The sequence below is a fragment of the Salvelinus sp. IW2-2015 genome, linkage group LG8 (genome assembly GCF_002910315.2).
Source record: "Salvelinus sp. IW2-2015 linkage group LG8, ASM291031v2, whole genome shotgun sequence".
Classification (NCBI taxonomy): Eukaryota; Metazoa; Chordata; class Actinopteri; order Salmoniformes; family Salmonidae; genus Salvelinus; species Salvelinus sp. IW2-2015.
The window spans coordinates 33,491,155-33,503,826 of NC_036848.1; the positions used below are offsets into that span (position 1 = coordinate 33,491,155).

At 45.0% G+C, this 12,672-nt stretch overlaps 1 protein-coding gene across 1 annotated transcript; it reads right to left on the minus strand.

The window, feature by feature from the left end:
- Nucleotides 1-1,047: 1,047 nt before the first annotated feature.
- LOC111967781 (bifunctional 3'-phosphoadenosine 5'-phosphosulfate synthase 1-like) lies at nucleotides 1,048-1,991 on the minus strand. The gene is made up of 4 exons (XM_070445028.1): nucleotides 1,950-1,991; nucleotides 1,804-1,907; nucleotides 1,476-1,572; nucleotides 1,048-1,336 (listed from the first exon to the last, which is right to left on the minus strand). The coding sequence occupies exons 1-4, from the start codon at nucleotides 1,989-1,991 to the stop codon at nucleotides 1,145-1,147; spliced, it is 435 nt and encodes a 144-aa protein (XP_070301129.1). The 3' UTR covers nucleotides 1,048-1,144.
- Between the last annotated feature and the right edge of the window lie 10,681 nt (nucleotides 1,992-12,672).

Genomic DNA, 12,672 nt, shown 5'->3' on the forward strand with positions numbered 1-12,672 from the left:
GATGTCATGTAATGTATTTGCTTGACATTTCCTATACTCTGAAAAGTATTCTGAAATATAAAAAGGTAAATAAGAACATGAGTTAATATGGCATCACTTGATATATACCCATTCCACTCACATATCACAAACTTCTTGGTCACTCATCTATGGAATTACATAATTTGTCTTCTCACAGCTTATTAAACATCTATCATAAATGTTTTTAGTTACTACCTTGGCTGTTCAGATGCAGTTAAAATGCATAGATAGGTAACAAAAGTGATCTGTTAATAAAATATTCATATTGATTTCTCCACAACTCTCAATGACTTCACCTAAGTACTTTACTGTGCTTACCGATTCCCTTTGACCCACTCATAAAACTAAATGATATAGTTATTTAAAAAATATATGTTTTTAAAGCTCTCAGGCATGTATTCCATTTATGCCTAGATTTCTACAGTACTTGTTTGAAGATGGGAATATAAAATAAGGAGTCATCCCTCTGTTCAAACCAGGATGTGCATGTGTTCATTTGTCCTTCTGCAGGGAGCTGTAGTACTCTGTGAGGACCTTCCAGGCCTTATTGGCCACCCAGAGGGTTTTCCCCACTGTGCTTCCCCAATCCTCATCTTGGTCACAGAGATTAACTCAAATTCCTGGTGTCTGGAAAGGAAGGTAAGACAAAAAAAGTGAAGCAGCTTGACTCTCAGGGATAGAAACGTTTTTCGTGAGCCCTAGTTATTGCTTACAACTAGATCCCAGAGATTTTCCTGGTCAGGCCACATACAGTAGTCCGGAAAAACGTATGGCCCAAGAAAATGTCTATGTCAGTGAACCTCTCCTTATCATAGAAGTCCACAGCTCTGAGTCTTGTAGGCAGCCACTCTGAAGGGGATGATCTACACAGAAGTGAGGCCAGGGGCCATGGTAAGCTCCTGTTTGGTCTCTGGGTGAGGCATGAGCGATGGGGGCCGACCCACGATGTAGAAGTTGGCACCAGCTATCATCCGTGCCCGGCAGTGGGGCTGAACTGATGTGACCTGATTCTACTAAATAAAACAATGCTTAGAAATACTTTAGAGATTAGTGTCCGGTAAGTACAAACAGTGTAAGTTCAAATATATTTAAGATGTAGTGCAGGTGGAAACCATTACTCTACTCAGTGGGTCCAGCGTACATCATGGGGGAGGGGAATATGGCCACGATGGTAATGGCTGGGACTAGTACAGGCAATATTACCATCCAGAAGAGTGTTAATGTGCAGAACCTGCAGGAACTCCCTCTCCCTCCAGAAGCCCTTGAGGGGGCTGGCCCAGCCCTCTGCCAGCACCTGCACCCACTGGAGGTCCAGCTACAGGAAATACAGAACAAAAACCTGCCATGAGGGTCAAATCAGGTGTTAACTACTCAACATGAAGGGTCAGCAGTTAAGTCTACTCAAGACTGTACGTATCAAACCCAAAAACATGCATACGAGAAGGATTTGTTACCTTGGTAATGCTGACGGTGGGCAGCGTCTTGGCGTCGCTCAGTGCCAAGTCAAGCTTGTTCTCTGGCACAAAGAGCTCATTAACTTCCTCTGTCACACTAGTTGGCACAATACAAAACAAAGGGATCAATGTGTTAGTACATTAACAAGTTCACACTGTTCAAAGGAGCCTGAAAATACTAATTTGAATAATTTCGTCCATGACTAGGACATTTTCGTCATGGTAGAGATAGGGTAGTGCCAGTAATTGGAAAATACTGAATTAGCTACACCACAGACAGACGAGGACCAACAAGGTCTCAGGGACCATAGATAGACAGTCCTGTTACTTCAGCAGCTCGACTACCTGCTGGATGCACTCATTCGCTGAGATCTCTCCGGCCTTCAGCACAAGCTCAGGTAACTCAGGCTTCTCCAAGGGTGAATCGATGCCCTTAAAGCCTCAGGGGAGAGGATTAGGATACATGTTCAGCACCTTGTCAATAATTGACACTACTTTAGTGCTGTAGCTGTACATTCTATGACGCACTCTCTTTGCTTGTTTAATAGCATAGCATGTAAAGTAGTAGACTTTGAAGCCATGTGATCTATACTGTTAAATGTAGCTCTGTAATGTAATGTAAAAGAGAACTGGAACACTAGAGGGCAGAGTCAGTCAATCACATTTATTTATAAAGCCCTATTTACATCAGCTGATGTCAAAGTGCTATACAGAAACCCAGCCTAAAACCACAAACAGCAAGCAATGCAGATGTAGAAACACGGTGGCTAGGAAAAACTCCCTAGAAAGGCAGGAACCTAGAAAGAAACCTAGAGAGGAACCAGGCTCTGAGGGGTGGCCAGTCCTCTTCTGGCTGTGCCGGTTTGAGATTATAACAGTACATGGCCAAGATGTTCAAACGTTCATAGATGACCAGCAGGGTCAAATAATAATAATAATCACAGTGGTTGTAGGGGGTGCAACAGGTCAGCACCTCAGGAGTAAATGGCAGTTGGCTTTTCAGAGTTAGAGCATTCAGAGTTAGAGACAGCAGGTGCGGTAGAGAGAGAGAGTAGAAAACAGCAGGTAGCACATCCAGTGAACAGGTCAGGTTCCATAGCCGCAGGCAGAACAGTTGAAACTGGAGCAGCAGCATGACCAGGTGGACTGGGGACAGCAAGGAGTCATCAGGCCAGATAGTCCTGAGGTATGGTCCCAGGGCTCAGGTCCTCCGGGAGGGAAGGGAAAGGGAGAGAGAGAGAATTAGAGAGAGCATACATAAATTCACACAGGACACCGGATAAGACAGGAGAAATACTCCAGATATAACAAACTGACCCAAGCCCCCGGACACAAACCCATTGCAGCATAAATACTGGAGGCTGAGACAGGATGGATCGAGTGACACTGTGGCCACATCCGATAGATACCCCCGGACAGGGCCAACCAGGCAGGATAACCCCACCCACTTTGCCAAAGCACGGCCCCCACACAACTAGAGGGATATCTTCAACCACCAACTTACTATTCTGAGACAAGGCTGAGTATAGCCCACGAATATCTCCCCCACAGCACGAACCCGAGGGGGGCGCCAAACCTGGACAGGAAGATCACGTCAGTGACTCAACCCACTCAAGTGACGCACCACTCCTAGGGATGGGATGGAAGAGCACCAGTAAGCCAGTGACTCAGCCCCCGTAATAGGGTTAGAGGCAGAGAATCCCGGGTTGAGAGAGGGGAACCGGCCAGGCAGAGACAGAGAGGGTGGTTCATTGTGCCTTTCCGTTCACCTTCACACCCCTGGGCCAGACTACACTCAATCATAGGACCTACTGAAGAGATGTGTCTTCAATAAAGGTGTCTTCAATAAAGACTTAAAGATCGAGACCGAGTCTGCGTCTCTCACATGGATAGGCAGACCATTCCATAAAAACTGAGCTCTATAGGAGAAAGCCCTGCCTCCAGCTGTTTGCTTAAAAATTCTAGGGACAATAAGGAGGTCTGCGTCTGGTGACCGTAGCGTACGTGTAGGTATGTACGGCAGGACCAAATCGGAGAGATAGGTAGGAGCAAGTCCATGTACTGCTTTGTAGGTTAGCAGGAAAACCTTGAAATCAGCCATAGCCTTAACAGGAAGCCAGTGTAGAGAGGCTAGCACTGAAGTAATATGATCACATTTTTTGGTTCTAGTCAAGAGTCTAGCAGCCGTGTTTAGCACTAACTGTATTTTATTTAGTGCTTTATCCGGGTAGCCAGAAAGTAGAGCATTGCAGTAGTCTAATCTAGAAGCGACAAAAGCATGGATTAACTTTTCTGCATCATTTTTGGACAGAAAGTTTAAGATTTTTGCAATGTTATGAAGATGGAAAAAAGATGTCCTTGAAATAGTCTTGATATGTTCGTCAAACGAGAGACCGGGATCCAGAGTAATGCCGAACTCTGTATAACCATCAAGATTAATTGTCAGATCCAACAGAAGATCTCTGTTTCTTGGAACCTAGAACTAGCATCTCTGTTTAGTCTGAGTTTAAAAGTAAAAAATGTGCCACCATCCACTTCCTTATGTCTGAAACGCAGGGCAATTTTGGGGCTTCACCATGTTTCATCAAAATGTACAGCTGTGTATCGTCCGCATAGCAGTGAAAGTTAACATTATGTTTCCGAATGACATCACCAAGAGGTAAAATATAGTGAAAACAATAGTGGTCCTAAAATGGAACCTTGAGGAACACTGAAACTTACAGTTGATTTGTCAGAGGACAAACCATCCACAGAGACAAACTGATATCTTTCTGACAGATAAGATCTAAACCAGGCCAGAACATGTCCGTGTAGACCAATTTGGGTTTCCAATCTCTCCAAAAGAATGTGGTGATCGATGGTGTCAAAAGCAGCACTAAGGTCTAGGAGCACGAGGACAGATGTAGAGCCTCAGTCTGACACCATTAAAAGGTAATTTACCACCTTCACAAGTGCAGTCTCAGTGCTATGATGTGGTCTAAAACCAGACTGAAGCGTTCCATATACATTGTTTGTCTTCAGGAAGGCAGTGAGTTGCTGCACAACAGCTTTTTCTAAAGTTATTGAGAGGAATGGGAGATTCGATATAGGCAGATAGATTTTTATATTTTCTGGGTCAAGGTTTGGCTTTTTCAAGAGAGGCTTTATTACTGCCACTTTTAGTGAGTTTGGTACACATCCGGTGGATAGGGAGCCGTTTATTATGTTCAATATAGGGCCAAGCACAGGAAGCAGCTCTTTCAGTAGTTTAGTTGGAAAAGGGTCCAGTATGCAGCTTGAAGGTTTAGAGCCCATTACTATTTTCATGAATGTGTCAAGAGATATAGTATTAATTAAAGAACTTGAGTGTCTCCCTTGATCCTAGGTCCTGGCAGTGTTGTGCAGACTCAGGACAACTGAGCTTTGGAGAAATACACAGATTTAAAGAGTCCGTAATTTGCTTTCTAATGATCATGATCTTTATATCAAAGAAGTTAATGAATTCATCACTGCTGAAGTGAAAGCCATCCTCTCTTGGGGATTACATTTTAGTTAGCTTTTCGACAGTATCAAAAATACATTCGGATTGTTCTTATTCTCCTCAATTAAGTTGGAAAAATAGGATGATCGAGCAGCAGTGAGGGCTCTTTGATATTGCACGGCACTGTCTTTCCAAGCTAGTCGGAGGACTTCCAGTTTGGTGGAGCGCAATTTCCGTTCCAATTTTCTGGAAGCTTGCTTCAGGGCTCGTGTATTTTCTGTACACCAGGGAGCTAGTTTATCATGACATATGTTTTTAGTTTTCAGGGGTGCGACTGCATCTAGCGTATTATGCAAGGTTAAATTTAGTTCCTCAGTTAGGTGGTTAACCAATTTTTGTACTCCGACGTCCTTGGGTAGGTGAAGGGAGTCTGGAAGGGCATCTAGGAATCTTTGGGTTGTCCGGGAATTTATAGCACGACTTTTGATGCTCCTTTGTTGGGGTCTAAGGAGATTATTTGTTGCAATTGCAAATGTAATAAATTGGTGGTCCGATAGTCCAGGATTATGAGGAAAAACATTAAGATCCACAATATTTATTCCACGGGTCAAAACTAGGTCCAGAGTATGACTGTGGCAGTGAGTAGGTCCAGGGGCATGTTGTATAAAACCCACTGAGTCAATGATGGCTCTGAAAGCCTTTTGGAGTGGTTCTGTGGACTTTTCCATGTGAATGTTAAAGTCACCAAAAATGTGAATATTATCTGCCATGACTACAACGTCCGATAGGAATTCCGGGAACTCAGTGAGGAATGCTGTATATGACCCAAGAGGCCTGTACAGTAGCTATAAAAAGTGGTTGAGTAGGCTGCATAGATTTCATGACTAGAAGCGCAAAAGACAAAACCGCAGTCATTTTTTAAAATTGTATTGACATTTGCTATTGTAATTGTTAGCAACACCTCCGCCTTTGCGGGATGCGCGGGGGATATGGTCACTAGTATAACCAGGAGGAGAGGCCTCATAACACAGTAAATGACGCCACTCCTCATTTACGGCGATGTTTCAGTCAGGCCAATCACATCAAGATGATGATCAGTGATTAGTTAATTGACTATACTGTCTTGGAAGTGAGGGATCTAACATTAAGTAGCCCTATTTTGAGATGTGCGATATCACAATCTATTTCAATAATGACAGCGATGGAGGAGGTCTTTATTCAAGTGAGATTGCTAAGGGGAACACCGCCATGTTAAGTTTTGCCCAACCTAGATCGAGGCACAGACAAGGTCTCAACGGGGATAACGTTAGCTGAGCTGACTACACTGACTGTGCTAGTGGCAGACTCCACTAAGCTGGCAGGCTGGCTAACAGCCTGTAGCCTGGCCTCCACCCTGTCTCATTGTGGAGCTAGAGGAGTTAGAGCCCTGTCTATGTTGGTAGATAAGATGAGAGCACCCCTCCAGCTAGGATGGAGTCCGTCACTCCTCAGCAGGCCAGACGTGGTCCTGTTTGTGGGTGAGTCCCAGAAAGAGGGCCAATTGTCTACAAATTCTATATTTTGGGAGGGGCAGAAAACAGTTTTCAACCAGCGATTGAGTTGTGAGACTCTGCTGTAGAGCTCATCACTCCCCCTAACTGGGAGGGGGCCAGAGACAATTACTGTTGCGCTTGGTGAGCTCTGACTGCTTCATCCTAACATTGTTGGTGCCGACGTGGATAACAATATCTCTATACTCTCTACACTCGCCAGTTTTAGCCTTAGCCAGCACCATCTTCAGGTGAGCCTTTACGTCGGTAGCCCTGCCCCCTGGTAAACAGTGTATGATCGCTGGATGATTCTTTTTAAGTCTAATACTGCGGGGCAATGGAGTCGCAAATGACTTGGGTTTTCAATTTGTCAGAGCTAATGGTGGGAGGCTTTGGCGGCTCAGACCCCGTAACGGGTGGAGGAGAGACCAGAGAAGGCTCGGCCTCAGACTCCGACTCGCTGCTTAATGGGGAAAACCGGTTGAAAGTTTCTGTCGGCTGAATGAGCGACACCGATTAAGCATTCCGACAGCATTTCCTTCCAGAAGCCATGAGAAAATAGTCCGGCTGCGGGGACCGTGCGTGGGGATTTATACTACTATCTGTACTTATTGGTGGCACAGACGCTGTTTCATCCTTTCCTACACTTAAATTACCCTTGCCTAACGATTGCGTCTGAAGCTGGGCTTGCAGCACGGCTATCGTCACCATAAGGCTATAGGTCTCCTGTATATTATGAGTACAGCGACTGCAATTAGAAGGCATAATGTTAATGTTACTACATAGCTTCGGCTGGTGGAGGTCCTGTAGAACCATGTCCAGATAAAACGTTCGATGTGGAAAAAGTTGAGGGAAAAATAAAAATATAAACCGGTTATTAAAAATGTTGAAAGTAAAAACCRTGAAGTTGGCAACAAACCGCACAGCAGCACGTAAACAATTCCACAAGTTGTGACCGGAAGATCTGCCCTACGACACTGAGGACGCAGTCACCACCTGGATCAACAGGGTACTAAGACACACACAGTCAGTCTGATCCGGACCTTTAATCTATCCAGCACAGGCTTTCTTGTAGAGGCCTTTGACATCCCTTCTCTAAAACACCCCCAGAGGAGCGCCAATGAACACCTCGAAGAACCACAGCCCAGAGCACCCATGGATTTTCCTAGCTTCATCTCGGTCCTACGCACAAGAGGAAGAGACTGGGTAGCAAAAATCAACAGGATTGGTATCTTGATTTTACTTCTATAACAAAAACAGGTTTTCAAAACCAGATAGTAACAGAAGTGAATGCAGATACACAGTATATCAGCTATACAAGCCAGAGCTCAGATCCATCATAATGGATGATTTAGAGATGGCCCTTTGATAAGTTTCCAACTAAGTATCTCATATCAAGTGCAAATTGAACAGTGTCTGTTTATCTGTTTCACTCACTCACCTTCGTGAATGGAGCAATGAAACTGGTGACGCAGATCAATCCTGCATCTGCAAACAGCTTGGCCATCTGAGCAATGCGCCTGATGTTCTCCCTGTCCACAGAGGTGAAGCCTATGTTACTATCCAGTCCCTGTCGGATGTTATCCCCGTCCAAGGAGTAGCGGGGAATACCAAGTACTCGTCCAGGGCAAAGCCAACGGTTTTCTTTCCAGCACCTGACAAACCCTTAGTACACAGTGACATAGTCAATATTGACAATACATCCATTATCCAACAAGGCTTATGTGAAACTCTGCAGTGTAGTATTGGAGAGAGGGTTTTCTTTGCTTACCTGTGCATTAAGTAATTCCCAACACAAGTATACCTTCACATATGTTTCATTTCCAAGCAGAACAATATGTCTGTCTTTGTCTAGTTTTGATAAGAGAAACTAGAGAATAGCAATTCATTGTTCCTTTGGAGAGGGCCTTATGGATAAATGATAAGGTGGTGGGAGAATGCAAGTGGTGAGTGACACCTGATGAATGTCATATGATCCATCTATAAGCTTATGTATGTGAAATAGCTGAAATAAGCCATGCTACAGTGAGCTGCACTACTCTGGACCTGTACAGCTGGCTACTATTGCTCTGAATGCAATGGGAAGGATTGTAAAGAGTTCACAGCTCATCGGGTCCTTGTTAGAAGTTAAAAGGATACGACTACTGACCACCAGGCAGAGACTAGAATGACATAGATAACCCAAACCCAGGGAAGCTTTAATTGGATAGAATGGAAGTCTTTCAGATCTGGAAATAACAAGGTACACTAATGTCGCTCCAGCCTTTTCTAGTTATTCTGTCCAGCCTTAAGTGCATCTCTGTGGCTTCGCACGCTGTGTGCAGGCGGACCAGGTTGGTGGGGGGCTGCAGAGGGACAGGGGGAAAACAAAAAGGGCTATTCATTCATACATTCCTGCAGTGTGGCAGTCAGGCCCACTGTTCGCTGGCTGCAACCCCTCACACACAGGCCTGGATATGCTTCTCCCAGGTCTGCCCAGAATGAGCTTCATTCATTTGGCCCATGGGCTCAGTGACTCCCATAGTACATAGCGGCTCACTGATACTGTTAGACACAACTCGTCAATGAGCCTTTGTTAGGGACATGGATAAGCTTAATCAAAACTGGTCCAACTGGCACAACTTTGCGCACTGTTTAGCAGCCATAACCCAGATCCAGGTGTGTAACCTAGATACCTGTCACTAAATATGCCACAACCTGTAATAGCACACATCTCAGCTATTTGAAACAGTTAAACACATCATACACTATCATATCATATAGTAAATCATAATACATTCTATACAATAACCTTCATTGTGTTTATATTATACAGAACAGTCTCAATTCGCCGGGGCATGGACTCTACAAGGTGTCGAAAGCGTTCCACAGTGATGCCGGCCCATGTTGACTCCAATGCTTCCCACAGTTGTGTCAAGTTGACTGGATGTCCTTTGGGTGGTGGGCCATTCTTGATACACACGGGAAACTGTTGGGTGTGAAAAACACAGCAGCGTTGCAGTTCTTGACACAAACTGGTGCTCCTGGTGCCTACTACCATACCCCATTCAAAGGCACTTAAATCTTGTGTCTTGCCTTTTCACCCTCTGAATGGCACACATACACAATCCATGTCTCAATTGTCTCAAGGCTTGAAAATCATTCTTTAACCTGTCTCCTCCCCTTCAATCCACTGTTTGAAGTGGATTTAAGAAGTGACAATATGGGATCATAGTTTTCATGTCATGGAACGCACAGGTCTTCTTAATGTTTTGTACACTCAGTGTATAACATGGGTGGCATATTATTTAATGTGGATGTTTAATATTCTTATTGTTATTGAAAAGGAATTTCTTTGCTAAGAATCAGTTTTGCATTGCAGTGATTTCCAGACAGGCAAGTGTTGAGTCAATCCACAGGTCTACTGAACCCCCAACACTGATTTGTGGCAGAAACTGGGTCACTTTCTTGTGTAGGCTACTGTTACTAAAATCTCAGAAACGCAGGGAAGAATTATTCTTCCATTATATTTTTTCCAAACAGCTGTGACAAGAAGCAACGCCAGAATCGACTCCAAAGTATCTCTGTGATTGACACACGAAGCCTACATGTTTTTGATACAGTGTAGCAGGAGAAAATGTTCTGTCTGTCTGCCCCAACCGCCACAGAGATCCAAATAAAATAATTAGGCTGCATCTTAAAAAGTAAAACAGAATGACACACCAATAGAACTGGCATAGCGGTGGGTCCAATAGGGAAGCAAATTAAAATACATGTATTGTAGCATCATACCCAAGAAGACTTGAGGTTGTAATTGCTGCCAAAGGTGCTTCAACAAAGTACTGAGTAAAGGGTCTGAATACTTATGTAAATATGATATTTCCTTTTTTTTTTTTTAATACATTAACAAAAATGTATAAAACCCTGTTTTTGCTTTGTCATTATGGGGTAGTGTGTGTAGATTTGAGGGGGGGAAGCGATTTAATACTTAGAATAAGGCTGTAACTTAACAAAATGTGGAGAAGGTCTAGGGATCTGAATACTTCACGAAGGCACTGTGAAGAGAAGACGGGCTCAAACTGAATAACACGTTGTTCAGAGGCAAATCTCAGGTATTTTCAGAGTGCTGGCAGAATGGGGATATGGAAGTATGCGTCTTTCAGGTCCACTGTACTGACCTTTTTCTAGCTGGAAAGGTGGTGCTCGAGGAAACAGTGTTGTGCTAGCGAGTTAGTCCCATCGGGACAGAGGCTCTCTGCGTGATGTGATGCATAGGGGACACGGCCTGCATATGGTGCACCTCTGCCTCTTTGGGGATGCTGTGCTCCACCTCTTTGGTAGGGCCATGAGTGTCTGTTCCTCCACTCCTGAGCAGGTAGTGTGAGTCTTTAAAAAAACATTTTTTTACCCCTTTTTCTCCCCAATTTCGTGGTATCCAATTGGTAGTTACAGTTTTGTCTCATTGCTGCAAATCCCGTATGGACTCAGGAGAAGCGAAGGTCGTCAAGCCACGCGTCCTCCGAAACACAACCCTACCAAGCTGCACTGTTTCTTGACACACCTATATGTCGGAGAAAACACCGTACAACTGGCGACCGTGTCGGCGTGCATGCGCCCGGGCCCACCACAGGAGTCGCTAGAGCGCGATGGGACAGGGACATCCCGGCCGGCCAAACCCTCCCCTAAACCGGACGACGCTGGGCCAATTGTGCACCGCCCCATGGGTCTCCTGGTCGTGGCCAGCTGCAACAGAGCCTGGACTCGAACCCAGAATCTCTAGTGGCACAGCTAACACTGCGACTCAGTGCCTTAGACCACTGCGCCACTCGGAAGGCCCTAGTACAGCGTGAGTCCGAGCCTGGTTTCTTGGCTTCCCAGTTGTGGCTCTGGGACGGGAGTAATGGTTTGCTGGCTGATGCATTCTAGGCTTTGGAATGAGGAGCTGAAGCTCCATCTGTGCTTCTCTGTCTTCCTTAGACACTTGGAGGAGGTGGGCCGCTGTTGGGCCAAATGTCTGGCCAGTTGATATGGGTACACCTAGGAGTGGAACCTTCTCTTTGTTAGAGAGCTTGGACTGCGCTAACCATAGGTGGTGCCATGCAACACAGTGTTGCTAAAGATTTCTCAACCATCTGAGTATTGCCCTGAAGGCATTGGATGAGCAAGTCTGTAACTAAAAGACAGTTATTTTATGGTCTCAGCATCGTAGTTTGCGGAGAGGCGTTCTTGCAGCTCTTTCTGATAGAAATTCAGCAGCGATACTGACCTAAGCCTGGCGGCTGAAGCAGTGCTGTCGTTTTTCCTGCCTTGGAATCAGAGGAGGCTGGTGGGAGGAGCTATAGGAGGAAGTGCTCATTGTTATTGTATACTATACTACCACGCACGAAAGTCTTTGAACAATGGGATAGATGTCTCAGTCTTTGAAGAACTTAATTAATCAAACTTGGATGTGGACAGCATGGCAGTAGGTGCATGTTCCACGTTGAGGTTCCTGCACGCCATCGCAAAGATTTCAGAGAAGGGCCTCCCAAGTGGCGCGGCGGTCTAAGGCACTGCAGCGTCACTACAGAATGGTTGTATTTACCGTTGGCTCCGACCAGTCGTGCTTTGGGGTCGAGACTCCCTCCTAAATATGTATCAAGGTCCGGGTTCGAAACTCCCACTTATATGGAGCCATCTGACTGGCAGTCAAGCGTGGACTGTCTTTGTCAAGCAAGGACCGGTAGCCTACATCACTGCTGAGCTCCTTGATCACAGCAATACTCCAAGCGAGGGAGTGGTAATGCTGGATCAACGGGCTGGTGTGGCAGTCAAGAGGGGACTGGCACGACATCGCGGGTCTACAAGCGCCAACAACAGGTACAACAAGCTAACTAGCTATGGTTGCTATGTATGGCTAACTTACCTAGCTACGAGCGAAATTCTGAGGTAATAGGATACTCGAAGCTAACTAGCTAGCCAACACACAAGGATGGAAATGCTAGACAAAAAGCAAAAAAGTTAGCTAGTATGGGCAGGCACAATAACGAGAGACGTGGGGAGATTGTAGATTAGATAACAAATAAACTTCAGCACCTCAGAGTAGTTAAAATCTGTAATTCTGTACGAAAGTAATCTAAAGACTATTAATAGCAGTCTCGTAATGTAAAACACAAACGTGCGAGTGAAGAAAAGGCTGAAGGTCACGTCACACTGCCTTTTGCAGTGACGGGTCACGTGGGTTCAGTAA

Coding starts and splice junctions, on each gene's coding strand:
- LOC111967781 (XM_070445028.1), bottom strand. CDS start 1,991: ATGTACAGCTACAGCACTAAAGTAGTGTCAATTATTGACAAG. Junction 1,908..1,949: donor TAGTGTCAATTATTGACAAG/GTGCTGAACATG, acceptor TGAGGCTTTAAG/GGCATCGATTCACCCTTGGA. Junction 1,337..1,475: donor CCACCGTCAGCATTACCAAG/GTAACAAATCCT, acceptor TATTTCCTGTAG/CTGGACCTCCAGTGGGTGCA.